The 25,704-nt window shown below is 41.6% G+C and overlaps 1 protein-coding gene and 1 non-coding gene across 4 annotated transcripts in view; one reads left to right on the forward strand and one right to left on the reverse strand.

Annotated features, from left to right (window-relative positions):
* Positions 1–25,704, reverse strand: part of LOC124794769 (paramyosin, long form) — a 193,952-nt gene that overhangs the window by 104,436 nt on the left and 63,812 nt on the right. For all 3 annotated transcript variants that reach the window (XM_047258394.1, XM_047258393.1, XM_047258395.1), the window contains exons 3-4: positions 23,813–23,869; positions 3,491–3,577 (exon numbers count right to left, since the gene is read on the reverse strand). In XM_047258394.1, the coding sequence (XP_047114350.1) occupies positions 3,491–3,577; positions 23,813–23,869 (144 nt within the window). The remainder of the gene's footprint in view (positions 1–3,490; positions 3,578–23,812; positions 23,870–25,704) is intronic.
* Positions 7,594–7,668, forward strand: Trnat-ugu. The gene has a single exon. It is a non-coding gene; the product is annotated as a tRNA-Thr (tRNA).

Genomic DNA, 25,704 nt, shown 5'->3' on the forward strand with positions numbered 1-25,704 from the left:
GTTTTCAGTGTTTTTCTTTTTTCATTATATGCCTTCAATTATGAAGTCATTACTGCATCTATTAAATATTTACCAGTTGGTGGTATCATGCTAGTAATTGGAAACATTGCCTAATCTTGTCAGATACAAAATGTCAAGTAAGCACTAATGGAAACAGAAGGCACGTTATAAAGCATTAGAAGCCTCTCAAAATAGAACGTTTTTACGTCTGGTTTTCTCCTTCCTGTTCCCACAAAATTTTTAATTTTATTTTCTGATTAGCAGTGCTGTTAGCTCCGTGCTTCATTTATTTAACCACCTATTACTGTCGAAATTGTGTTATTTACGTAAAATCGTCGCACAAACATTTCTTTGACTAGCGGCACACATAGCTCGCGTAAAAATCTCCCAGTCCCGGAACTACTAAGTCAGTGTTACACGTGAGGCCTTTATATAACTTTTGTTTGGCTCTTTCTCAAACACATTTCCTGGGGCTTATTTACCTTTCCGGTGAGATATCTGACGTCAAAAACACAACGTAAACGGCTTCCTGCACCGTGTCATAACACGAGCTCTTCCCTGCTGTGTGCTCTGCTTGCTTCTCTAGTGTTAACAACCAACTTAACGATGCCATGTAATTATTGAGCTGGCTGATTCCATTACTTTTTTCGTTTAACACAAACAGCTTACATTCACTTACATGAAATGTGATATCAACTTGTTCTTAGTACATTTTGGCGTAGTATCCCCAGTGTTCTGTCTTCATGAGAAAGTTATCTCCCCACTTCTGATTTTCAAATGCAATACTATGCTACTTCATTTAATTTCACTGGTCGATTTGTCCTTTCGGCTTTTGTAGACTGTTTAGCGATATGTATCCTACATCCGAATCTCTTAACAACGTACAATTTCGAATCTGACAATGACTTTGGATTATTTAATCTTAATCTTGAAAGAAATTTGAGCAGTGACCTTTTGTTTGACAAATTAGTAACATCCTCTTTTCGAGTACAGCCCTACTCTACATTTACATCTTGATATCACGGAGGGCAAGAATGGGCTGTAATTACCGTATGGAAGCGAAACTTGGTATATATGCATGTTAAAGTATTAATACCGAACCGATTTACGCTGGAAAAAAGTTCAAATTTTGGCCGCCAGGTGCAAATCTGGCGTTGCGCAACACCTCGGCGAGAGGTTTCCGGTACTCATATTGAACAAATGGTGAAAGCGGCGGTTAATAATAAAGTCAAGATTACGCCTTTCTCATGTTGTTTGTCCTTTTCTGCCCACGTCCCGTTCCTGATCCATTATATGTGGGAACATTTCTATACGTGTTTCTTGCATTCACAGCGCTAGATTTGCTCTTGGTGGCCGAAATTGTTACTAATTTTATCCCAGCGTAAATCGGTTCCGCGTGAACGTATTAGAATATCTACCAAGTTTCTCTGTCATGCTATAATTACAGCCCAGAATGGATGTCTGCGAATAGCTGGTCTTTAATAATAACCACCCGCAACATGCTTTCCAAGGCGTTGAGCATTGGATTGCGGAGAGTACTTCCATACAATATAAGCGGTTTTCCTTTCTTTTCCAGTCACGTATTGAGCAACGGAAAAATGGTTGTCCATTTGCATGTGCACGCACCCTAATCCCTCCTGTCTTTCTGTCATAATCGCTACGTGAGGTATACTGTGAAGCCAACAGAACTGTCACAGTAGCTTCCTTGAATACCGGTTCTCTAAATCATAGTACGCAAGAATACTATTGTGCTAAACGTTTGCTGCTAAACTGAAAGCTGTTTACAGCTCTTTAACACTTTTTATGGCAAGACCATAGGATATTCAGTTTACATCTGCTGGCACGAATCCTCAGTCACAACTTGTTTTTTTGCAAACAGTGCTGCCTTTTATTGCATCCTACGAGGGTTGTCCAGAAAGTAAGTTCCGATCGGTCACGAAATGGAAACCACAAGAAAACCAGAAACGTTCTATTTGCAGCAGTTAGGTACACCTTCCACCTACTTCTCTACATAGTCGCCGCTTCATTTCGAGTGTTGTTTTCGTGTTGTATCAACTTTCCAATATCCTCGTCATAGAAAGCATCCACCTGTGCTTTCGGCCAGTTATCTGCACTGGTCTGCAGCTCTTTGTCTGTGGGAAAATTTTGTCTACATAGCCAGCGGTTCTTGTGAGCAAAGACGAGACTCAGGCGGAGCCAATTATGAACTGTATTGTGGGTATCAAACACTTCTCATCGGAAACGCTGCAGGAGCGTCTGCCCCTGCCGAGAATTAGCATGAAGAAGGAACTGTTCGACAGTTGTGTTATGTGGGCTGCATGGCACAGGCGAAATCTCTAACCAGGCTCTCATACTTGGCGGGAGACGCTATTCCCTATGCATTTTTACGTGCTCACTGTTCACTAAAAACTGAAAAGAGCGACGCTACACGATCGACGTGCATACTAGAGACACTGACCAACACATCTGTGCAAAGCTTTACCGGATTTTCCCAGTGGATTCCATTTCGCGGTTGATCGGAACTTACTTTCTGGACAACCCTCGTATAATATGTCATGTACCAAGTCTTCTACACTCGTGCTATGAACGATACTACGAAATGATGACATTTCGATAACCACTCTCTTCGAATGTTTCCACTACCTCTAAATTAGGAGCCTACGATATACCCTTCGTTTATCAATACTTGCTATGAGAGTTTCATCTTATTTATTTGGAGTTGTCTCGCTCTTTGCATTACTCCGAACATGTAGATAAAGGTGTTCGCCGGACTACACTCATTGAATTTAAACTCTTTTGTGACGTATTCTGTAATTAAATAATATATTCAGAGATGAAACTTGTTTGTGCACTTTCTGAAACATTTCATCAATACATTAATTTTCGGCCTTACTTTTCTGGTTTAGACTCCAAGCGTTTGTTTTCAATGTATGTGTACTGGACCCTCTCTGCAGTTCCCTCGGGAAATCTCTTGTATTTAATTTTTTTTAATGCATTAAATTATACAGCTTCCTGTAATTCAGTAGTTAAACATCGCCTGTATTCTTTCAGGTCTTGTTCTATTTCAGTGTTTAGTTTTTCTGTCAATGGTGTCCTGATTGTTACTCGTGTACAATGGGTCTTTTTCTTTTTGTCCTTTGTTTCGGTGAGACATCTTATCATTCTAACAATATAGTTTATTAGAGTAAATCATTGAATAAACGAGGTTAGACATGGCAGTCGTGGAATACTGTACTATTCGAAATATCGCTCATAGGTGATCGTCGACATAATTCGTCGCAGTGTTATGCCAAAAACCATTCCACACACCTGTGAAGAAGAGTGATAAATCGAAACCCGTTTAGGCTGACTGTTACACTCCGCGAATATGATAGCAAACACTGTCTGGCGTGGTGGTACTTTATGTGGGGAGCGATAGTAGGCTCGTTGTGGGAGGACTAGCAGCTGCGTGAATGACAAGAGGAACGCGTCCCTTTGCTGCATTTCTCACCTGGCTTTCTGCGCCACCCTCGGCCTCCTCGAGACGCTCGCTGAGCTGGATCACCTGCACGCTCAGGTCGGCCTTCTCTCGCTCAATCTGTAACACAAACAAGGCAGCCACTTGTCAGCCACACTGTCTAAGCTCTGGAAAATACAGCTCAATATAGAGTTACTCGTCTGCAGAGAGACGAAACTAGCAGTTGGAGAGTGTCATGTTTTCCAGCTGTTGGAGATGGGGTGCTCAAGGCTTGTACTGCCAGTGTACAGAGCAACCCACTCACAGTGGTTCACAGTGATCAAGGGACAGGGAATTTTGTTGTAGGTTAATACTTGTAACACTGAGGTATTGAAACAACAATATATACCACGCGAGTCGCGTAAGACGTTACCCCTTTTTATTTATTGATTGATACAAGATATCCAAAAGACGTTTGTGGCAAATCTTAGTGCGCGAATGGGTTCGTCATGTAAAAACCGACATAATGAAGAGAAGAAAGTGTTTTTTAAATGAAACAACATACTTTTTTTCATAGTACCCGAATGTTCGTGAAAACTCGATGTTCTTAATTTTGGCACTAAGATATTTCGCAAAAGTATCTGAGAAATGTGCTGAAACTGAAAGGCAAACCTACCGGAATATTCATAGTCGTCTAAATACTACAAAACGGGGCTCTCAGGCTAGGGAGTGTCGTCAATTCCAGCATATACTAATTGTGAGGACATACACATATTTAACACAGTTTTCCTGGTACCCTTAAGTCACCCTAAATGTTGACATATAGTTTCAGCTGCAAAAACCGTAGCTAAGTCTTTATCTATGTAGTACGAAGCAGGGCTAAGATCAGATACATTTTATCACAGTAGGCTCGGGCTATTTTATCTTGCTGCTTACTTCGACTCACCATAGCAAGAGAGCCCAGTTTGGGCATATATTAACCAGAACATCTGTTCCCGACACACCTGCTTCGCCATTTTAGCACATTTTTTTCATACACATTTACGATACATTTCAAAGCCAACATTAATAAGCATTATGTCGTTGTATTCTTCAGTGTAAGAGCTTTCAAACGAAGTTGAAAGAAGTATATCACTCCATTAGAAAAAATATTGCTATAATATATAATAGGGAATGGTAAAAACCATCTAACAAAATAGTGTGCTCCGTCTGATTCAATATCTTCTTTAATCATTCAGAACGTAAAAAAGATATTACGTCTTACACTACTTCCAAGGAAAGAGAGAGAGAAAGAGAGAGAGAGAGAGAGAGAGAGAGGGAGGGAGGGAGGGAGGGAGGGAGAGAGAGAGAGAGAGAGAGAGAGAGAGAGAGAATGTACCCTTTTAACGACATATTCCATACATAAGGACCAAAATATGCGTCTCAGCTTCGTTACGCAATATTTGCGTGCCAGTAGAAGTGAAACTATATTTTCCCGGCAATCCTAGTCCTTACACTTTTAAAGGATTCCTTACCTATTGCAGCAAAAAGTTCCCAACAAATATTAACATGCGTTACATCTATTCGGAACTCTTGTAACACGTTAGTATTATGTGTCGATCCATTGAAAACATCTCTCATTATGCAAACAAGCTAACAGTATTAAACGCACAGTATTTCGATATAATTAAAAATGCAACTTTTCGATATAATGAAACATTTATAAAAATATTTGAGGTGACCACGTTACAGAGACATTACTGTACTTTCAACTGAGGTTGTAACATTGAACTTGAGACATGTCTAAACGATTTATTGTACGTTTGTGTATTTTTCGTGTTTATGTTTGCTCATATTATTGTTGGTAATATAATTACTATTATTTGTTGACCTTATATTAGATGTCTAGTCTTCCAGAGAAGTTACACGCAAAAACCCTACGAAGAAAAGAAAAAAATGAAGGAATGAATAAGAACAAGTTGTTAGTATAATGAACTCCAGAAGCAGCAGCAGAAAATTTCCGTGGCAAAGTAATTCGAATTATTTGAACATATTCTTAGAAAATCCATGTTAGCATCCAAAACAGAAATGTAAGTTCGCCTTTCGTAGCTCAATGAGCAAAAATATAAGTTTCTCGAGACTGGAAGAAATATAAAGACTGAAATATTGTTGCGTAGCGGGAGGAAGCACATGGGTTCCCGATAAAAAGACCAAACCGGGAAAAAAGGAAAAATACAGTTGAGAACACCGCTGTTACTTGCGTTAGCAGTTACCAACGAAATAGTATATATCGGTCCTGAAGATAGCACTAAATCTAAAAAAGTAATAAGCTGATGTGCAAACAATTTTATTTCTGTCGGGAATAGGGCTACAAATTATCATTACAAAACCCGAATTCAGTAGTATACAACAATTTTCAGAGGCTCCTGAGTCTCACTGGGGTACAGGCTACGTCAGTGCACAAGTGAGATTCGGGCATAAGCTCGGATGAATCGCTTTCGATAGTTGAGTATATCATTTTAAATTTAACAGAGAGATGACTGTTCATCGAAATTAAGAGTTACGTGGGAGACCATCATAAAATGTAAGAAAAGTGTAATTGAAAAAAAGAAAACTGAATATATTTTAAAGTACTGGTTCACAGCTTGGCGCAGTGTTAACAATACCAATCGTAACACAGGGAACGTGGACTTTAATTAAGGTTAGTTTACGCTCAGCATTGGAGGTCGATTGTTTCTCATAAGTTTCTGTCCTAGCGTGGACAAAGGAAATGAAATACTTCAAACATAGCAGGGATTTGGATTTCTCTACTTATAATGTCTCTGCAAGAAATGAAATTAATTCAAGAGACATCTCAGAACGAATTGTAGAGAAAAATACACCTACCTCATGTTCTAAATGAAAGATTGTATCATAAATAATACGCTTATCTTTATTTAATTGTGAATTCTGTTGCGACCCATTCTAATGCGGATAAAATTGGTTGTTTGTGTTATTTATTATATAGCTTTGTATTAGTCTATTAAAGATACCAAATGAGGATTATTCTTGAACATAGGGGACATATTTTTTAAAGTGCAGTGAATATACTGCCACAGAAGATGTTTAGCGAAAGTACAAGCGGCAGTCAAACGAAAAGAGAGAGATGGAAAAAAATGTAAGTAACCTGTTCATTATTTCAAAAGTAATCGCCCATGCAAATCGACAGCTACGAACGTCTTTCTACAGGGCTCCAAAAGTATGGAAATCGCATGGGGAGAAATCAGAACCGTATGGAAGATGTGTAAAGGCTTCCCAGCGAAACTACTGCAGCGTAAATGAGGGTGGGCATTATCCTGCAGCAGAATTAATGTTTCTACAACAGTGCAGTAGTTTCGCTGGAAGACCCTTACATTTCCACCTTACAGTTCCGATCTCTCCTCAAGCGATTTTCATGTTTTTGGAGTCCTGAAGAAAGACATTCGTGGCCGCTGATGTGGTTCGGAGGAAAAGGTGCACGCCTGGGTAAAATCATGGTTCCGTAGGGAACCGCAAATATTTTCCACGAAAGCACTGACTGCCTTGTCTCACAGTGGTTTAAATTTATTAACAGTTATACCGATTATTTCTGAAGTAATAAACGGTTTACTACTAACTTTTTCCCATCTGTCTCGTTTTCATTTGACTGCCACGTATATGTAGTTCATAATTATGTTTTAATTTATACAATTGGTACAAATTGTTTTAATATTACATCTGAAACATCACATCGATCTCAGAATTCTCCGTCCAGTACTGACGTAGTCCATTCCGTGGTTGGAAATAGGGTAGCCGTTGAGCATAAGGAATAAATTCAGTCACGCTAGTGCTGTTCGGAAATGCCTGCCTACTTCTTCCGAATAACACAATTTGTGACTTTTTTATCATTACTTTTTGTCCTGTTATCAAGTCTTTGATACGAAAATTATCGCTTCAGTTTTGTTGTTTCGAACGTATCAATGTCATAATTACATCAGCGACTGTCGATGGCGACCTCTCCTCAGTTTGTATGCGCACCATGAAGTAGGAGAATTTATGTTCAAACTGTATATTTCTTATCAAAACTTCATCTACTAAATTCTTACATAGATATAAGTTGTGAGTGTGGGTCTCGTGGGAGGCGTGTGCGAGATAGTCCTTGCAGTCGCACTATCCTCTGTGCTCTCGGTGGCTCAGATGGTTAGAGCGTCTGCCATGTAAGTAGGAGATCCCGGGTTCGAGTCCCGGTTGGGGCACACAGTTCCACCTCTCCCCGTTGATATATATCAACGTCCGTCAGCAGCTGAAGGTATTAATATATAATTCTAATTTCGTTCTAGACGGCTGCAGCTCATCAATGGTATCTGTTCTTTCGAACATGTTCAAAAATGTGTGTGAAAACTTATGGGACTTAACTGCTTAGGTCATCAGTCCCTAAGCTTACACACTACTTAACCTAAATTATCCTAAGGACAAACACACACACCCATGCCCGAGGGAGGACTCGAACCTCCGCCGGGACCAGCCGCACAGTCCATGACTGCAGCGCCTAATACCGCTCGGCTAATCCCGTGAGGCTTTCGGACATGTCCGAAAGAACAGACACCATATCTGTATAAGTATGTACTTCTGGCAATACCGGCCATGACCTTCTTCTTCTGTGCTGATGCACACATATTACCCGAATTTTTACGGGCCTAGGTAAGAATGTCTTCCACAAGTAATGAATGTGTTGGGTAGGGACACTACGAATGTAGTGTGTGGACATATAAGTTGTGAATGTGGGTCTCGCGGGAGGCGTGCGTGAGATAGTCCCTGCAGTCGTGCTGCTCTCGGTGGCTCAGATGGATAGAGCGTCTGCCATCTAAGCAGGAGATCCCAGGTTCGAGTCCCAGTTGGGGGACACATTTTCACCTGTCCCCGTTGATATATTTCAACGCCCGTCAGCAGCCGAAGGTATTAATACATAATTCTAATTTCGTTCATCTACTAAGTCCTCTCTACAGTTGCTAGAAGCTTGTAATAGTAACTTTGAATCGCCCTGTATATTACACTCTGAAACCTAATAAACGATTTCAGACCATTGCCTGCTGACAGTGTAGTAAAAAATCTGGGGTAATAGGATTATCGGCAGAGTACTAAAGGGTATTCTGTAACACAACGGACCTTCCTAGGAACGTCACCTGGCGAGACGGCTGCACAGACGACCACACAAAGCAGCCAACAAAGAAAGAGTCGAGTAGAAATTAATAAGCAGTCAGTCAGGTGACAAATTCAGGAGTCTTTGGTTATGAACAGCCCTCCAGCGTATCCATAATTTCCCTTTAAATTTTACCACGTTTGGTTTTTTCAAGGTTTTTCCTATTCAGTCAGTAACGTAATCTACAAATTCACCCGGTAGATACAAAATCACCTAAAATTGGCCAAGGACGCTCACTAACCGCTGAAAAAAGCAGGAATTTATAGGATTCCGTGTAATTGTGGGGAAGTGTACGTGCATACTACAAAAAAAAGAACGGTCAAAAAATGACTAGAAGAGCACGAGGGCAATTGCAGAAGAAGGGAGATTGATAGATCAATTGTTGCGGAACTTGCTTTGCAGTCGGGAGGCCGTCGCATTCATTTTGATAGGATTCAAGTAATGGCGGCCACAAGCGGGTATCTTGAAATGCTATACAGAAAGACCGGAGAAATGGTACGAATAGGCGCGAGGAGGACGCGAAACTGAATAATACCTATATCCCGTTGTCGAATAAGATGTGTACTAGTTTTCCACCTTGGGGTGATAGTAAAGGCGGACGACATCGGTCGACAACGGCCATTTGCTCTCGGGCATTCAAAACATGCGACGTCACGCCACTGCGTGGAAACACGCGTAAACGAAATTTTGCTGCTGACAATAACGAGCCAGGGTGTGTGAATTGGAAACTCAAAGAAACTACGAAACCCCTTGAAAATGTCCTCCGTAAAGGGGACGAAACGTTGAGTTTAAATGTGAATTCCATTCGACCACGGGATAATGGCCCGGAACATTTTATTAATTATGACTCCATTTATTACAAAGCTCTGTTGTTTAATTGATGTAATGAACTCCAGAGGTTTACAACACTGCAGTTTTCAAACAATGCTTGACTTGCTGTCACATTTATGGGAATATTTCGCGTTCACGACCACACTCTAAGGAAAATTTTCTTCGGTTCAAAAAGATCGTTAGATGTGCGACGTCATTTTCATCGTCAGAGAGAGAGAGGAAAAAATACATGTTGCGTTACGATACAAAATACCGTTAATTTCTTCCAGATACATCTGTTCGCACATTTTGGATCGGGAGACAGGCACGAAAATATTCTAGTCACAAATTTAATGGTGCTGGTCACGCATCTCATGCTAGACTTTCCTTTCGAATGGGGTGGACAGCAAGCGCTTGCATAATATGCGCCGACCAGTATTGCCGCTCAGTCTACCGAACACGGAGACGCTAAGTTCCTTCCGTTTCTTTGTTCGCTCTGGAGCTGCCACAGCTTCCGACTACGCGCCTGGTGTCAGGAGCGGATTAGCGCGTAGCCCTGGATTTCGGAGCGGCCGGCGCCGCATTCCTGACCGCTGAGTCCCGCGGCGTATAAATAGGTGCAGGGACCAACAGCGCCGAAGCACACGCGTCCAGTCCCGAGTATTCCCAACCGCTCTCACCCCCAGACACTTCATCTGCTCATCCCAGTCCGTGAGGCTACAGGCAGGTGGGCTCAGTTGATGTTGTTACGCGACACTCCCACGAAGCCCTTGGTGCAGCACTGCATTCTTCACTTATGCGAGTCGCCATAGAGCTTCAGACTGGGCGTGATCAGCAAAAAGTGACAGAAACACTGTTGTTCGCCCGGAAAATGTCGCGGTATCACTATTATTTGTGTTATACTACACGTACAGTGTGTAGGAGGCAATGTAATAGTATGTTAAGATTGTCGCCAGGTGAAGTATGTCGAAGAGACGGCGCGAAATCCAAAACGTCTGCTGATGTAAGCGACACTGAATGCAAGCATGATGTAATGTGAATAGTCGTGAGTAAAGAAAAGGACATGATCGATCGATATGGTACGTTAATTAAACCGATGCACCCGTGTTTAGAGAGACACGAGTTAAAGTTCACGTCAGACTATCATGATGGGATTCGTTAGCTGCAGATTGCTGAGATGACGTAACCGCCATAGTTCATCCGAGGTATTGCCACGCGTCTAGCGATAATCTTATGATCTCGTCGTATAGAAATTTAAATCAGGGTATAATATGATCAACAGAGAACTCGAGATGAACGTCGTGTTTTGGAGTGACCATTTGATGGACGATGTGATATAAAGCAGCGCCTGGAGGACGGTGTGCACACAAGCCTTGTCACGTTCGGTCGAGTTCCTGAGTTTTGTCCAACTGTGTCTCTGTGTCTACAAAGATTCTCTGCAAATCACTGTGAAATGCATGGCAGGGGCACTTCCCACTCTACCACGTATTAGACTTTCTCCACGGACCATTCGCTTATCGAGCGTGGGAAAAATTGTTGTTCAAATGCCTCAATGCACTCTGTAATTAACCTAGTATTGTCTTCGTGGTTCTTACGGCAGCGATGCATAGGGGGCTGTAGCATATTTTTAGATTCACACTCGATACTGTTTCCCGAAACTTTGTTGTAGGCTTTCCCGAGACACGAAGTACGAAATAGTATTACATCTACATCTGCATTTATACTCTGCAAGCCACCCAAGGGTGTGTGGCGGAGGGCACTTTACGTGCCACTGTCATTACCTCCCTTTCCTGTTCCAGTCGCGTATGGTTCGCGGGAAGAACGACTGTCGGAAAGCCTCCGTGCGCGCTCGAATCTCTCTAATTTTACATTCGTGATCTCCTCGGGAGGTATAAGTAGGGGGAAGCAATATATTCGATACCTCATCCAGAACGCACCTTCTCGAAAACTGGGCAGCAAGCTACACCGCAATGCAGAGCGCCTCTCTTGCAGAGTCTGCCACTTGAGTTTGCTAAACATCTCCGTAACGCTATCACGCTTACCAAATAACCCTGTGACGAAACGCGCCGCTCTTCTCTGGATCTTCTCTATCTCCTCTGTCAACCCGACCTGGTACGGATTCCACACTGATGAGCAATACTCAAGTACAGGACCTGCTGGTTAAGGTGGAGCGTTGAATCACACTGCATCTGCGCATTTTTCACATTAACAAACATTGCCAGAGGTAAAAGATGTGGTAAGTGAAAGATGAAGGTCCTAAAACTGACCGAGGATCGAAACCGACGCCTTTGGATCTACAGTCTAAGGCTACACCACTATACTACCGAGCCGCACGAACGTTAGGGCCTACAAACAAATTGTTGTCTCACATTGGCTAAGTCAGTTTCCTACTAATAACGGCAAATCCTATAAAGGGTATACTGACATAATACGTGGAAGAGGAATTCTTCTTTACTTATTTCCAGTACAGCAACTACACTATCTATGTGAACTTTAGCTTCGTCCCACGTACTGCCTCAACATACTGTGTATGAGACTGACATCTGCTGCATTAGTAAAGTTTACGCTCGCCGCCCTCAACGGCTTGAGACTTCAACACCACAAACCAGGAGCTGCTATTCTGTCTTACCACGGCTGAGCCAATACATTTCCACGATAGGTATCTCGTTCCCAGTATGCACTGTCATAATCTGAGAAATGTGTCTCCTACTTAAACTGTACAACCTGTTGAGCACGTAATCATCCTCCCGAGGTTTGACTCGTCGCCTCCCCTCTCCGGACAGCCCGTAAATGAAATTCCCGAATCTAGATCCAGCACGAAGACACTGTACGCGATTCGATTTGTTGTTTAGAATTGTTTTGCTTGGCTGTATTTTGCTGATTGTTCGGTTTTGTATAGAGCAACGTGGCGTGGTGACATGGGGAACGACTGCTCCAAACGCCTTTACGACTTTAAACTTACCTGTTTTATTAGGAAGTACGATGCAATGTTCCTTCGGAAATGCTCTCATGTCCGCACCATGCTTCTTAATAACACAGGCACAACTATTTCGTATTAATTCTCCAGTACCAGGCACTCGACTCTCAATAAATATGTCCTTCCTGGATGGGAGTACATGCAAAGTTCGAGTGCCGGTTGTGATACATGAACGACGACATATGGAATTTTGGGTCTGGACATGATTCGTGCAAGGATAGCCGAAACGGCTAAGGCGACCGCTCGTATAAACAGCGAAATATATCGTATAAACAGCGCAATCAGGATTCGAGTACCGGTCTGGCACAAATTTTCGCTGTCGTCATTCTAATATACAGCCGATGGTGGTTATATTTGCGACTGTGGATACGTCCCTGTATTTCTTGACTGCTACAGTAACCGCAGTGTCTGTTTTTTCGGACATGCATGCATGTCCTTTCTGGACGAGCATACATGTAACGTTCGAGAGAAGGTTGTGACACATGAACGACAACGAATGGTAGTTTGAGTCAGGCTGTGATTCGTGCGAGAATAGCTGAAGTGGTTAAGGCTGCCGCTAGCGTAAAGCGGGAAATATGGGCTCGAGTCATATATCGGCACAAATTTTCACTGTCGTCATTCCAATGTACAGCCGACGATGATTCATATTCTCGATTGCGAATACATTTCCCTGTATTTCCTAAGACAGTTGGCGTCTATCTTGAAGCGTCTACAAATTCAGGTTTTTCATCATTTGGTGCTCTCCCGTGTGTAAAGTTCGTGACCATTCGTGTTGCCCTTCTTTACACGTGTTCAGTATCCTCTGTTAATCCTGTCTGATATGAGTCCCACATAATTGAGCAATATTCTAGGACTGGTTGCACGAGTATTTTGTAAGCAATCTCCTTAGTAGACTGACTGCATTTTCCCAGCATCCTGCTAATGAGCCGAAGTCTGCCAACTCCCTTACCCACAAACAGTTGCACACAGGTGTTAACATCGACTGATTGCTGTGGTTACTCACTGATACTGTAGTCATAAGACATTAGGTTTTTGCGTTTGGTGCGGTGCACAGCTTTACATTTCTGCACATTTAAAGCAAGTTGTCAGTCTTTACAGCACGTTGAAATTTTATAAAGGTTTGCCAGAATACTTGTGTGCCTTTTTTAAGATGACTACATCAGCTGCAAAAACTGCGAGGTTGCTTCTACTACTGCATGCCGGGTTGTCAAGCTGTAGTCTAGTAAGGACATACTACGGCGAAGAACCACGGAGAATTTGATTAATCATCAGCAAAGTGCTACATCGGACGTTCAAATTTTTGAATAGATATGAATTCCTAAGGGACCAAACAGCTGAGGTATTCGGTCCTTAGACTTACACCCTGCTGGCACTAACTTATGCTAAGAACAACGCATACAGCCATGCCCGATGGAGGACTCGAAACTCCGGCGGGAGGGGCCGCGCAATCCGTGATATGGCGCCCTAAACCGCGCGGCCACTCCGCGCGGCGTTCGGTCGTTCAGTGGAAGGTCTTGTACACTTTGGGAGAAATCACCATTGTGTTCAGTTTCACGAACTCGACTCTGGAGAGTAGATATAGATGACATTCAACAGAAGTGCGCACGGTTTCCGTCAACAGAATATAAAATTTCGATATGACGACAGACAATCATTTGTCATATCTGTATCCGAGTTGTAAAGTGCCGTCAGTTAGGCATTTATATTTTCTACAATGTTACATGTAGCTGCCCACAAATTCTCTGCTTAGCTCGGTGTCAGAGTGGGTAAGTTCAGACTACAAATTCAAAGGTCAATCATCATTTCACCTGAGATTTTATCATCGTCCCTGGCAATGATGTGTACATGTGAAACAAATTACCATTTGTGTTAGAATCCACGTAAAACTCAAAGTCTCGCTATAACTAGTTGGGTAAGTCAGTTCAAACGTCGGAGGACGGCAACAGCATGCTATCTCCACTAAGACTGTATTTAGTAAAAACCGAGGTTCGGGCCGAGTACTGCTTTACCCACTCGCTATTTACAACTTTTCGTTGCTTCAAGTTATTTTAAATATCATTAGAAACAAAAGAAAAATGCATTATTTTAATTTACGTTAAAATAGCCTGAAGACGTTGGAGTCCCTTTTGATGATATGAGTACATTTAGTTTCAGCCATTCTTTCCCGGGAGTATTACGCAACATTGCTAATTATTACTAATAGGTAACTTATTACAACTTTTACTAATGATTTAAAAATGAATCCTTGTTATTTAATGAAGTTCAAATTCGGCTTTCGTTTACATTGTTAAATCTTAACATCACTGCAGGTGACGCCTGTCGTTGAAGCAAGTTACTAAATATTTTCCTCATTTCTTCAACGGATGCATAGAAATTATTTGTTGAGGTAAATTCTAATTGAAGCTCATTTTAAAATTTCCTGGTGGATTAAAACTTTGTGCCGGATCGTAGCTCAAACGCAGCCCCTTGCATGTCGTACATACTGGGCTAGCACTCTTAAGAGAAATGATACGTAGGAGAATTAATTCTAGGATCACTTTACCTTCGCACGTTTTATTAAGTATGTATCGGAGCGAAGTCTATTCGTAAATGCATCGGCAATTTTAAAGTCATCCATAAAAATTACGTGTAACTGACGTCGTTTTCCCCTGGTGCTAATTCAGCATGAAAGCAACCAGACACTTTCAAAAATAAACTCATAATTGAGACATTATTAATTTCTCGTTTTCTATGCCAATTTACTAAGTATGCCGCCCATCTGTGTTGCAAGAGATTCCTGACTCTAGAATAGCCCGTTACGTCCAGAAAAGAAGTGTGGCGCAGGTATTTTTACGCCTGGCGTCTGATTGCTACCTGTTCCCCCTCCACCACCACCCCGACACTTGCTGCGTAGCTCTCCCCCTCTCTCTCCCCCCCCCCTCCCAACTGATGAGAACTGTAGGGTGGGGCTGGCGGGCTTCCAGTGGCGGGTCCTTGGTTCGCACCCTGGGAGCTGCTATCAGAGACGTCTGCCCGCTCCGGCTTGGCGCACCGCCACATGCACGGCCTTGTGGTCCAGTCGGTGCTGTTGACTCACCGCAACACGATATCCACGCCTACCTGTCGCCAGAGGCTGGTCGCTTAAGGAAATTTCGCCGAAGAAGGCGTGAGTGATTAAAAGTACACATCGTTAACAAATGATGCAGCGGAGATCATAAGATTTTGCAGAGAGTAATACTGAGATGAAAGAAAATCTTTACACATCTACCTCAGTTCCACAACCAACAATCTACATAATCTATGTTGCACATTGTATCCTACTTTCTTATACAGCTACTTTCAGCGCTAATTTAAATATATCTGGATACCACAGCTGATGCCCCTCCTTCTGGCAAGTGTCTCTCATAGACCTCCTTCTTTACCTATTTCTTTTCGTAATTCTTATCTCCGTATTTTATCTTCCCAGCTAACGTCGAAAATTCTTTGATAGCTTCACATGTTAAATGCTTATAATTTCTGCTTGTCCAGTTTTCTGATTTTCCACGTTTCACTCCCATACAATGATGTGCTCAAGATGTACACTCTCAGGGACTTATTTCTAGTTTCTTTTTGCACATACTATGTATCTTTCGCTTCTTCTGCTTATGTGTCATTCCCACTTTTGATGTTAGGCAACTCGCAGTTTCCCTTTCCGCTACTATTCGATATCTTCGTCTTTCCTTCGCTTATCCATAAGACGTTTTCCGTGCAAAGTGTGATGTCCATTGCTATCTACAGATCTTCTAAGACTTACTTACATGCAGTGAGAAACGGTACGTCGTCTGCGAACCTTACATTGCTGTTTGCCTTTGTTTGCACTTTTATTCCCCTTCTTTTTTTTTTTTCATTTCCTTCACTGAGTCTTCGATACAGAAGTCGAACAAATGTTGTGAGAACCTGGTGTACATACTTGTTAACAAACAAGTGTTTTTTTTTATCTTTCAGTGACATTACTCCTATTTGGATTTTGGAGATAACGTAGACTACTCGTCCGTTTGTGTGCTATAGCTGCAGTCTTCAGAAGATGTAAACATTTTATTTCATCTTAAACAGTCGAAGGCGTAGTCTAAGTTTACAAATGCTCGCCAGTGTAATGCCTAATTCTATCGACGAAAATGAAAAAAATTAAATTAAAAAAGTTAATTCTTACAAAGAAGAAAACAGCAACCAGCCACTATTAATACTGCTATTTATTTAGGTAAATAGCGCCGTTACCGGTTTCGAACTGGCAAGTTCATCATCATACGGCTGTTCATATGATTTTCAGGACACACTTTACATTATTGCCCGTTTTCGATTTTTATTATTCCACTGTGGCGAAATATTTTTGGTGTGTTGTTGCCCAATAATAAAAATCGAAAACGGACGATAATGTAAAGTGTATCCTGAAAATCATGTGAACAGCCGTCTGATGATGAACTTGCCAGTTCGAAACTGGTAACGGCGATATTTACCTAAATAAATAGCAGTATTAATAGTGGCGGGTTGCTGTTTCCTTCTTTGTAAGAATTAACCTACATTAATTGTACACAGCTGGGTTGCTGTTTCCTTCTTTGTAAGAATTAACCTACATTAATTGTACACAGCTACGGTCTCACCATGTCAGTTTTAGACAAAGTAGCATTAAAAAAAGTTCTGTCTCTGGAGTTCGGGTTTGCGCCGTAGTTTTTTCGTGGAAACGTCGGGATAAAATCGTAACAACTTATTTGTATTAATATGTAATTTAATTATCAATCTCTTTAATACAGTGGTTATGTAGAAGAGTATAATGGTTATAGAATAGCTAAATCACAATTCTGGAGTGTCGGTCGCTGACCACTGTATGCCGAATGGGCCAGCAACTGGACATTTTAGGCTTCCTTTCGACGCGAGCATTCCTCTGACTTGGTTGTCCCATAATTCTGGGCATATTTATGAGTCAAATGAGACCTCCTCCATTATTTTTAAATTTTTGGACGTGATATGTATTTTCACTTACATCCCGGCGTATAGTTTTATTGTCTCACTTTGGGTCCTAGTAATGTTCTGCAAGCTCTTCACTGTGCCACCCTCACCAGTGTTTTAAGTCAACGCCTTCCGCGCTACACCAGTTTATAAATTCACACGAAGCTAATTCGTAACAATAACTCGCATGCGCCTGAAATGGTACGATGACGTCACAGACAAAACAAGTACTGTACTACAAACACGTACAGAAATGATCTGTCCGTTGTGGACTCAACCATTGTTTTCGCGTTACTAGTCTCGTAGTTAACAGTGATTCAAATCTGACGGTATGTTGTCATATAAGGGAGTTCGACGGACAAGCGAATAGACGTAAAATGGAATTAATTGTACGTCTGAAACTTCGTCCTTTCCGAAAGTGTAACAAACACTGTAACTGTCTATGACAGCTTTATTATGAAATGTATATTTACACTAACTGACAACTGTTAGGGAACAATGAGATCCGACAAACGTCGCTTATTTGTAAATGTGTGCCTGTATGAAGCTGCGTGAAGAAACTATCAGGACACTGACAAGCGACCTTTTCTAAGAGTATAAACAGCAACGAAATTGGCTACCGTTTCTCATAGTATTTTTATTTTTCCTCGGCCTCTGGCTGCCTACCTGTTTAACCAAACACGTTGTTATTTGGCGTGGTTTCAAACTGCTTAATTTTTGATATGTTTGATACATCGTTGTCATCGTTCTTAATTAATTATGGTCATTCCGAATAGCACAAACATATAAAATTTGATAAAGTTTTCTTTGACAAGTGGGTAAGACGGTCTTGTCCTGGAAATATTAATAACTGATAATAATCGTACAGCACTTGTAGTGAGTTGTATGGGGTTCATCATTAGCGAAAATAACTTATATTAATCAGAGTATATTTTCTGCTATTATCTCGCGGATTAACGACTAGAACCGGTGTGCCGGCGAGCCTGGATATTGTTGCTGGGCTGTTTCCATCATCCAGCTAGGCAATACTGGGCTTCTGCCTACGTCTTGCCTATGATATACGCTATGAAAACGTTTGGAAACGTTCTCTCACTTGAGCATGAGACTAGATGCAGACAGATGGGGTGCAGGGATTTCGTCCCGGGGTGAGTGGTGGCGTAAGGGAGTGCATCTAGCCACCAACTGTCACTCGGCAAATGCGAAGAAAGCGCTACAGAAAAATCGATTTTAAAACTGGAGAAAATCGCTGTTCTCAGATAAATAGTTCGGCACACCCGTCGTGATGATCGTGGACAGAGTACAACTGACGCAATGACTGCAGCTACGGTCACTGGTATATAGCATGGTCAGAAACAGTTTTAAACGCTTGTAAGAGTACTGTAACGTAGATTGTGCTGAGAAATAATTGTTAACGAAAAATTTCGATATGTTGCGCCGTTTCCCAGTTAATTAATATTGCAGTTAGCGAGCCAGGCCTTGCGCGCGAATTCAAGCAGCGCGCCAGAGACGGTGTCACCAAAGGTGTTCTTCGTTTGGTTTCCTAAAATCGAACAAGAGAGCGATACAAAAATTGGAAGTGGGACAGTATTAAGGATCAAACTCGAGTCCGAGCCTGAGCACTCTCGTGCGCTATCATCTACGCTGTAGATGGCAGCAGCTTTAACTGGCGCGTGCATCGGCCTGATTGGGTAACTTCAATGCTAATTAACTCGGAAATGGTGTAACATATCGAATTGTTTCGTCAAGAATTATTTTTCAGTACAATATACCCTGCAAGACCCGTACAAGCTATTCAGACTGTTTTTGATTACCCTGTATAGCGGTACGAGATGAATCCCACTTAGATGAGCTAGCTTTCTGCGGTCCTAGGTGAGGTAAAGAAAAATAGCATAACGTTACTATGTCTACAACAAACTTGAACACGAGGATTCAGAAGGACATGAGCTGTACTTTAACGAGACAATGGAAGAACTTTTCCGTGGTGCAGTTGGCCATGACCTTACGTTCGAAGCACGGGCACTGTGAAGCGACCTAACGAGTGGCAACATCAGACTCTGCAGTGCCTCATCTATTTGCGCGACAAGAACCCCACACACATTCGGGGGATATCCTCGGGGGACGTTTTGCACAGTGCGTGCCACGACCTCAGATCTGCAAGGTTGCGGACAAGTCAAATATTACTGCGCACTGCTTCCGAACAGCTTAGTGAAAGTGGCTCAATCACGACTAACGGTGAACTACTGTCCTCATTGGGTCTAGTCCATGTATGGGCGAAGGACATTTCTTGCTGTTGTACAACGCTGCCTAGAGTAGGCTATTTTTTATGGTGCTGGGGTATACCTGCTGAATCACGAAAGTGAAAGCAGCATGTTCTCTTTGTAATTAGACGGTCTTTTGATTTCCTAATGCCCATGTTAAGTATAGCCAGTCTAGCATTCGACTGTGTCTTAGCACATTAATGAAGAGAGTAACACATCTACCCCATTCTAGAGTTTTCAGTTGTTACTCCGGTATCTTTTTGGACCATCACGAGCCACTTATTTCTGTTGAACACGTCCCAACACTTTCTCTGTATGGTCGGCCCACTATTTATTCACTCAACCACAAGGTCTCCGGTCGCCGCGTTCAGGTGCTAAGTATTGTTTATGATTGTAACATGCGCTTCTTTCCGAATACGTGCATACCGATGAAATCCATTCACTCACGACTTGTAAATCAGCCATCGTGTGTCCGCATAGCTATTAATGGAATCGAACTAAGAAACTGTCATTGTTGCACGACTTTCAGTATTTTATATATAGAGCGTCTGTACCTACCAATGGGTTTCCATCTCGAATAGGCATTTATTTGTCACAAAGAGTTCTTTTGACTACATCTATAGGTAATGGGGTGCTTACAGTCCTGTTGTTTCTGTATTAAGTAAAATACGCAGACGACTGGCCCATTCTCCTTCTTCAGGAGCTGCGTGTTTTGCTGTAACATGTCCTCGCGTCTCGACTCCAACCAGACTGTGCTTGTTGGTCTCACGCCTCTGTATACAGAGTTCGTTCTCCAGTGCCCAGCATGCCCTTTAATGTTCTTTTGGTTTTCAGAGCTCGCAACGACATTCCCTGAAACGCAAATTCTCTCAGCGTTTTCCATCTCTAAAGGACGTGGCGGCCGGTGAGACTTTCATAAATTTTTAAATTGAGACCTCCACTCGTATTTCACTAGGTTTTCTGATCTCTTTATTTCGATAGGCTCCTTAAGTATGCTGTCTCAGAAACTTGACAACTGCACCGCAATACTGGCCTCATCTTATTTCATTTCATGATTATAGTTGGCGCAGTGATCGGCGACAGCTGGTTTACATGATTGTTTTAATCGGGTGTGCCGATGTTCCTTGCATCTTACCTCGACTGTTGTGATAGTCTGTCCCATGTGAGACATATCACATTCGCATGGCATGTGATACGTATCCGGCTTTCGGAGACCTGTCTCGCCTTTAACATTACAAAGAAACCCTTTTAACTTAACTGAAGGAAGCAAAGAACACTGGATAGCTTTTACCGTAGGAGCCTATCTATATTTCCGTATATTGGGCCAGCATAAGATAAAAAAGTGATTTTTGGCTTCTCTTCCTCGGTATAAGTCTCAAACTCTTTCTCGGGCGTTCTTCATTTTGACTGCATTGCCAGTTATATGTGAGACTCACGCCTTTGCAACTCTATTTGTAGGCATTTTAATTCTTCAGCGAGGTACTGCTAGTCTGAAAGTGTTCGAGCACTACGGACCGGAGTGTTTAGCACACAGTTTATTAAAACCTCGTCGACCATTACATCAAGCAGAGTTTGTGTTACTGAGAGAATATGCCTTTTAGGTAATATCAGTGCGAGCTCTGAAGGCGTCGTGGGCTTCAGGAATGTAAGTCGGCTATAAATCGAGGTGCGAGACCGACAATAGTTCACATTCTTGTTGGAGTCCAGGCAGCGAGTACACATAACAGCAAAACTCGCAGCACATGAAGAAGGCGGATGGGTCGGTTGTCGAAATATTGTGCACAGAATGGAAAAAATAGCTCTGCAGAACACCCGGAAGTGCACCAATAGTCAGTCGCGCCGAGAAAGCCTGATAGGTCTCATGACATTTACAGCTGTTTCATTTATGCAGAGTTAATTTCGGCTGACATATCATCCATAGCTGCTCTTATTTTGGAATCGTAATCCAAAATGGCTATTTTTTCTTTTGTACAAGCTTGACATTATTTCACTACGGGGGCGATTTAGATTGATACGAGAGTAGAGTTAACAAACTTCAAAATGCCACAATCGCTTTAGTAGAACATTTATTCGGATTACCGGGTTCGGCAAACTATGTTCCCATCTTAGAGTCTAATGCACTACGCTTCAAAGAATGTCGTCCATTTGTACATTAATCTGTGTCACATAATAAACAGACAATTCAAGAACATGCATAACGTAGTATATCGGCGTGTCAAAAGTAAAACAAACAAATGGTTCAAATGGCTCTAAGCACTATGGGACTTAACATCTGAGGTCATCAGTCCCCTAAACTTAGAACTACTTAAACCTAACTAACCTGAGGACATCATACACATCCATGCCCAAGGCAGGATTCGAACCTGCGACCGTAGCAGCAGCACGGTTCCGGTTTGAAGCGCCTAGAACCGCTCGCCCACAGCGGCCGGCGTAAAACAATCATTATGTGTAATATTATAAAATGATTGTTTTACTTTTGACATGCCGAAATGCCGTACTATGTCATGTATGTTCTTGGGATGTCTATTTATAATGTGACACAAATTATTGTACACATTGACGAGATTCTTTGAAGTGTAGTGCATAAGATCCGAAGATGGCAGCGTAGTTTGCCGGAATCAGTAACCTGAACAAATGATCTACCAAAGTGGTCGTGGCAATTTGAAATTTCTTAATCCTATTTTCACATTTTTCTATTACGTCACTTATCAGGACAGAGTTAAGGATAACAAGGGTTCTAGATCATCACCGCATGATAATTTAAGTGCATGCCATATTATATGAGGTGATCACGCCGCATTTCAGCTCCTAGTTATAGTTTTACACTGGTGACTGGGCTAATAACGATAGCAGTACACAGCAATGTGCATGCAAAGCGTCTCTGAAAATTTCACGAATGGCGAGTAATTTTGTGGTAAATTAAATGGATACAATAACTCGGAAGCTGTGGAAATATGCTTAGATAATCCAGTTGCTGTTTCTGTTAAGGAGAAGAATGAAAATCCATTGGCTCGTAATGGAAATAAAAATGTAAAGAAGTCATTAAAAATATGTCGCTGGGAAAATTTTCCGCTGCTTTGAAACAGAGTGGGGAATACCTTCCTTTGCTGAAAAAAGTAATGTGCATTACACACCAACTAAAAATGAATTAATTTCAAGAGATTATAACTAAATGAGACTGTTTTGTTTACATTGCTAGTAGTAAAATTAAAAGAAGCAATCAGATGAAAAAATAGTGTTTCGGCACACTGTTAGAAATAATAGAGAGTGAACTTATATATATAGGTGTCACAGGATACATAGCGTGATTCCTGTTTTACTTCTTTTCACCTGATCAATAAAGTTTACAAATTTTCTGTTTGTCTGCCAGCGAGTTCAACACACTGGAGACCTTCAGTACTGCGTTCACCGTGTTGCATACGTGGTAGGCGCAAGTGGAGACTTCAATGAGTGATTTGACGGCGAACACTTCTGTAATAGGTGCACTAATCAAAAGTATTAGTCGTAATAAGGATTACTAATGGCAGGCATACCGGTACTCATATTTCTAATGTTCTTGTTCCTAGTCTTATTCACGGGTATTGTAAATAGAATTTCCTTTGCCATCTTTGGTTGTATTACGGCCCGCGTGTGTTGCCTTCCTGCATATGCCATATTACGTTCCTTGATCGGCGTAGGCCTGCCTATCAAGAGTTCATATTTCTTTGTACAGCGTTCTCTTGTTACGATTGGGCCTCGAAAATGACGAGGCACTCTCCTGTCGGAAGATCGACGGCTGCCGAAGACGTCACCCGACTGCATTCCCGTAAGTTGTTTGAGCATTACTTTGTTCCACAGAAAATTACACTCCTCATCGTGCAGTACCAGTATTGTTGCATGTGATCTAATTAAGTCACACGTTAGGAATACGCTGTGGAAAATTTTGTATGGAATATATGAGACTTCCACAGTACTAATAAACATATCCGGACAAAATACTTTTCTACGCAAATTTAATACTTATAAGCATCATTGGGGTGAAATCCAACCAAAAGAACATACGTCACATGTCATGGTGATTATGAAATTGAATTAATCAAATGTTAAGTGAGTGTCACGTTCAAATGTAGAATATCTGGTATTTACAGCAACATAAAACGAAGCAGCTGTGTTGGTTGGGGACATGTGTTTGGACCATAAGTAGCCATACTCACCCTTGCACGCAGTTCCCTCTCGGACTCCAGATCATCCTGAAGCAGCCGGATCTTGTCCTGTAACAGAGACAGTTCGCCTTTAGAAATGTGAAATTATGACGTCTTCATACCGTAATTTTTAAATTTTCGTGTTAGTCTAAGATTGGTAACTGCTATAATTTCGTTTCATCCAGGAGACTACCCACAGGAAGCTTTCAGTGATGAATTCTAAATCAGAAGAAGAGGCCCAAGTCATTTTTCAGATTTGTTCGCACATTTTCAGCTGCAGAAGTTCATATTCAATAGTTTAATGTACTTAACTGTATATTGTATGAGGCCACAAATTCATGTTCTCATGGCTCTCAGGAAAAGTGAAATTGAATTATCAAAGTTTACTCATTCCTTCAGCTTTATCTCCTCAGCACAAAGGATGTTGTAGCACTTTATTATGTAATGGCCTCGCAAAGCAAAAAAGAAGAATGATGATTGGGATTTAACGTGACCTCGACGAAAGGGCATGAGAGACAGAGGAGCCCAGGCTGGAATAGGAATAGAGTGGGGAAGAACATCGGCTTACTACTTACAAAGCATCCATCTGACCGTTAGTTTTAATACGCATATGGAAAACACAAAAAAACTAGACAGAGGTCTGAACCAGCCTCATCGCGAGTTCATATTCTGAAACTCTGTGTGATATTGCTCACAAGGAGGAGGTTGCATGCGTATCCACGGCACTATATAGTTATCTTTACATTCGCTTTCTTTTAACCTGCCAGCAGAATAGTTACTGAATGTCTTTAGGTTTCTCTTTCTATGACAGCCGTGTTTCTGAGTTGGGATTGTAACCTGTTTGTCTGTGAAATTCTTGGTGCGTGACAAAGCAAATCTATTTCCAGTTAGGTGTATTTTGTGTAGTGGCTAAAGCCAAGGGGATTTGGACCGCCGCCTAACCCCTGTAATTTCTGTGCTGTGATATACGAAGTGAGCTGACAGGCTAATATCTGCGACCACGTCCTTTGTTCTATTCAAGGAGCTGTGCAAAATTGGTCACAGAGACTGAATTACATTCTGGTTAATTTGAACTCTCTTGCTTACTCAGTACGTTGCTTTGCTGGAAACATCTGTGGCTTCTGGAATGCTGATAAGCCGTGCGTGCCAATCAGAGTTATAAATGAATATTTTATGACATTATCTGTTCTCAAACAAGAAGTTAGTTACAAATATTTCATTCTCGCAGAATTTTAGCATGTTTAAAAAATAAATCTTTCTCGGATTGCTACGATTGTTTCTAATGATTGAGCCAATAAATGTAACGCATCCCGTATTCTATCTCAGATAATAGTGATTTGCAAGGAATTACTTTCAAATGGCTCTGTTGGTAATTCTTGTTGCTTATTTTTAACAATATGTGAAGAAACAGACATTGGTGACGACCTTGCAGTTGTTCGAAATTAATATCATTTATTCGTAATTGCGGAATTTTTCTGACATTAGCTGCATTACATATGAAAATATTACCTGTTGGTACCACATGAAAACCTGTGCCGGACCAGGACTCGAACTCAGATTTCCCACTTATTGTGAGCGGTCATCGCCTTAGCCACTTCGGCTATCGGAGTCACAAGAGGTAATACTTCACACATAATGCAGCTAATGTCAGAAAGGTTCCGCAGTTGCGAATAACTTTTATACCTTTAGTACAGTCGCAAGATCACCAATGTCTGTTTCTTCAGATATTGTTAAAAATAAGAATTACACGCCTCGACGTGCAAAATTGCGATCAAAATACTAACTATCAATATGTTTTGTCTTATTGAAACCATGTAGCGGGAGTACTAGTAAAGTTGCGAACAATGCGTTCGTAGGTGATACGACATTCGGAAGTTTGTATCGGTCCTGGAAGTGTTTAAGAT

This window comes from Schistocerca piceifrons, chromosome 4 (genome assembly GCF_021461385.2).
Source record: "Schistocerca piceifrons isolate TAMUIC-IGC-003096 chromosome 4, iqSchPice1.1, whole genome shotgun sequence".
NCBI lineage: Eukaryota > Metazoa > Arthropoda > Insecta > Orthoptera > Acrididae > Schistocerca > Schistocerca piceifrons.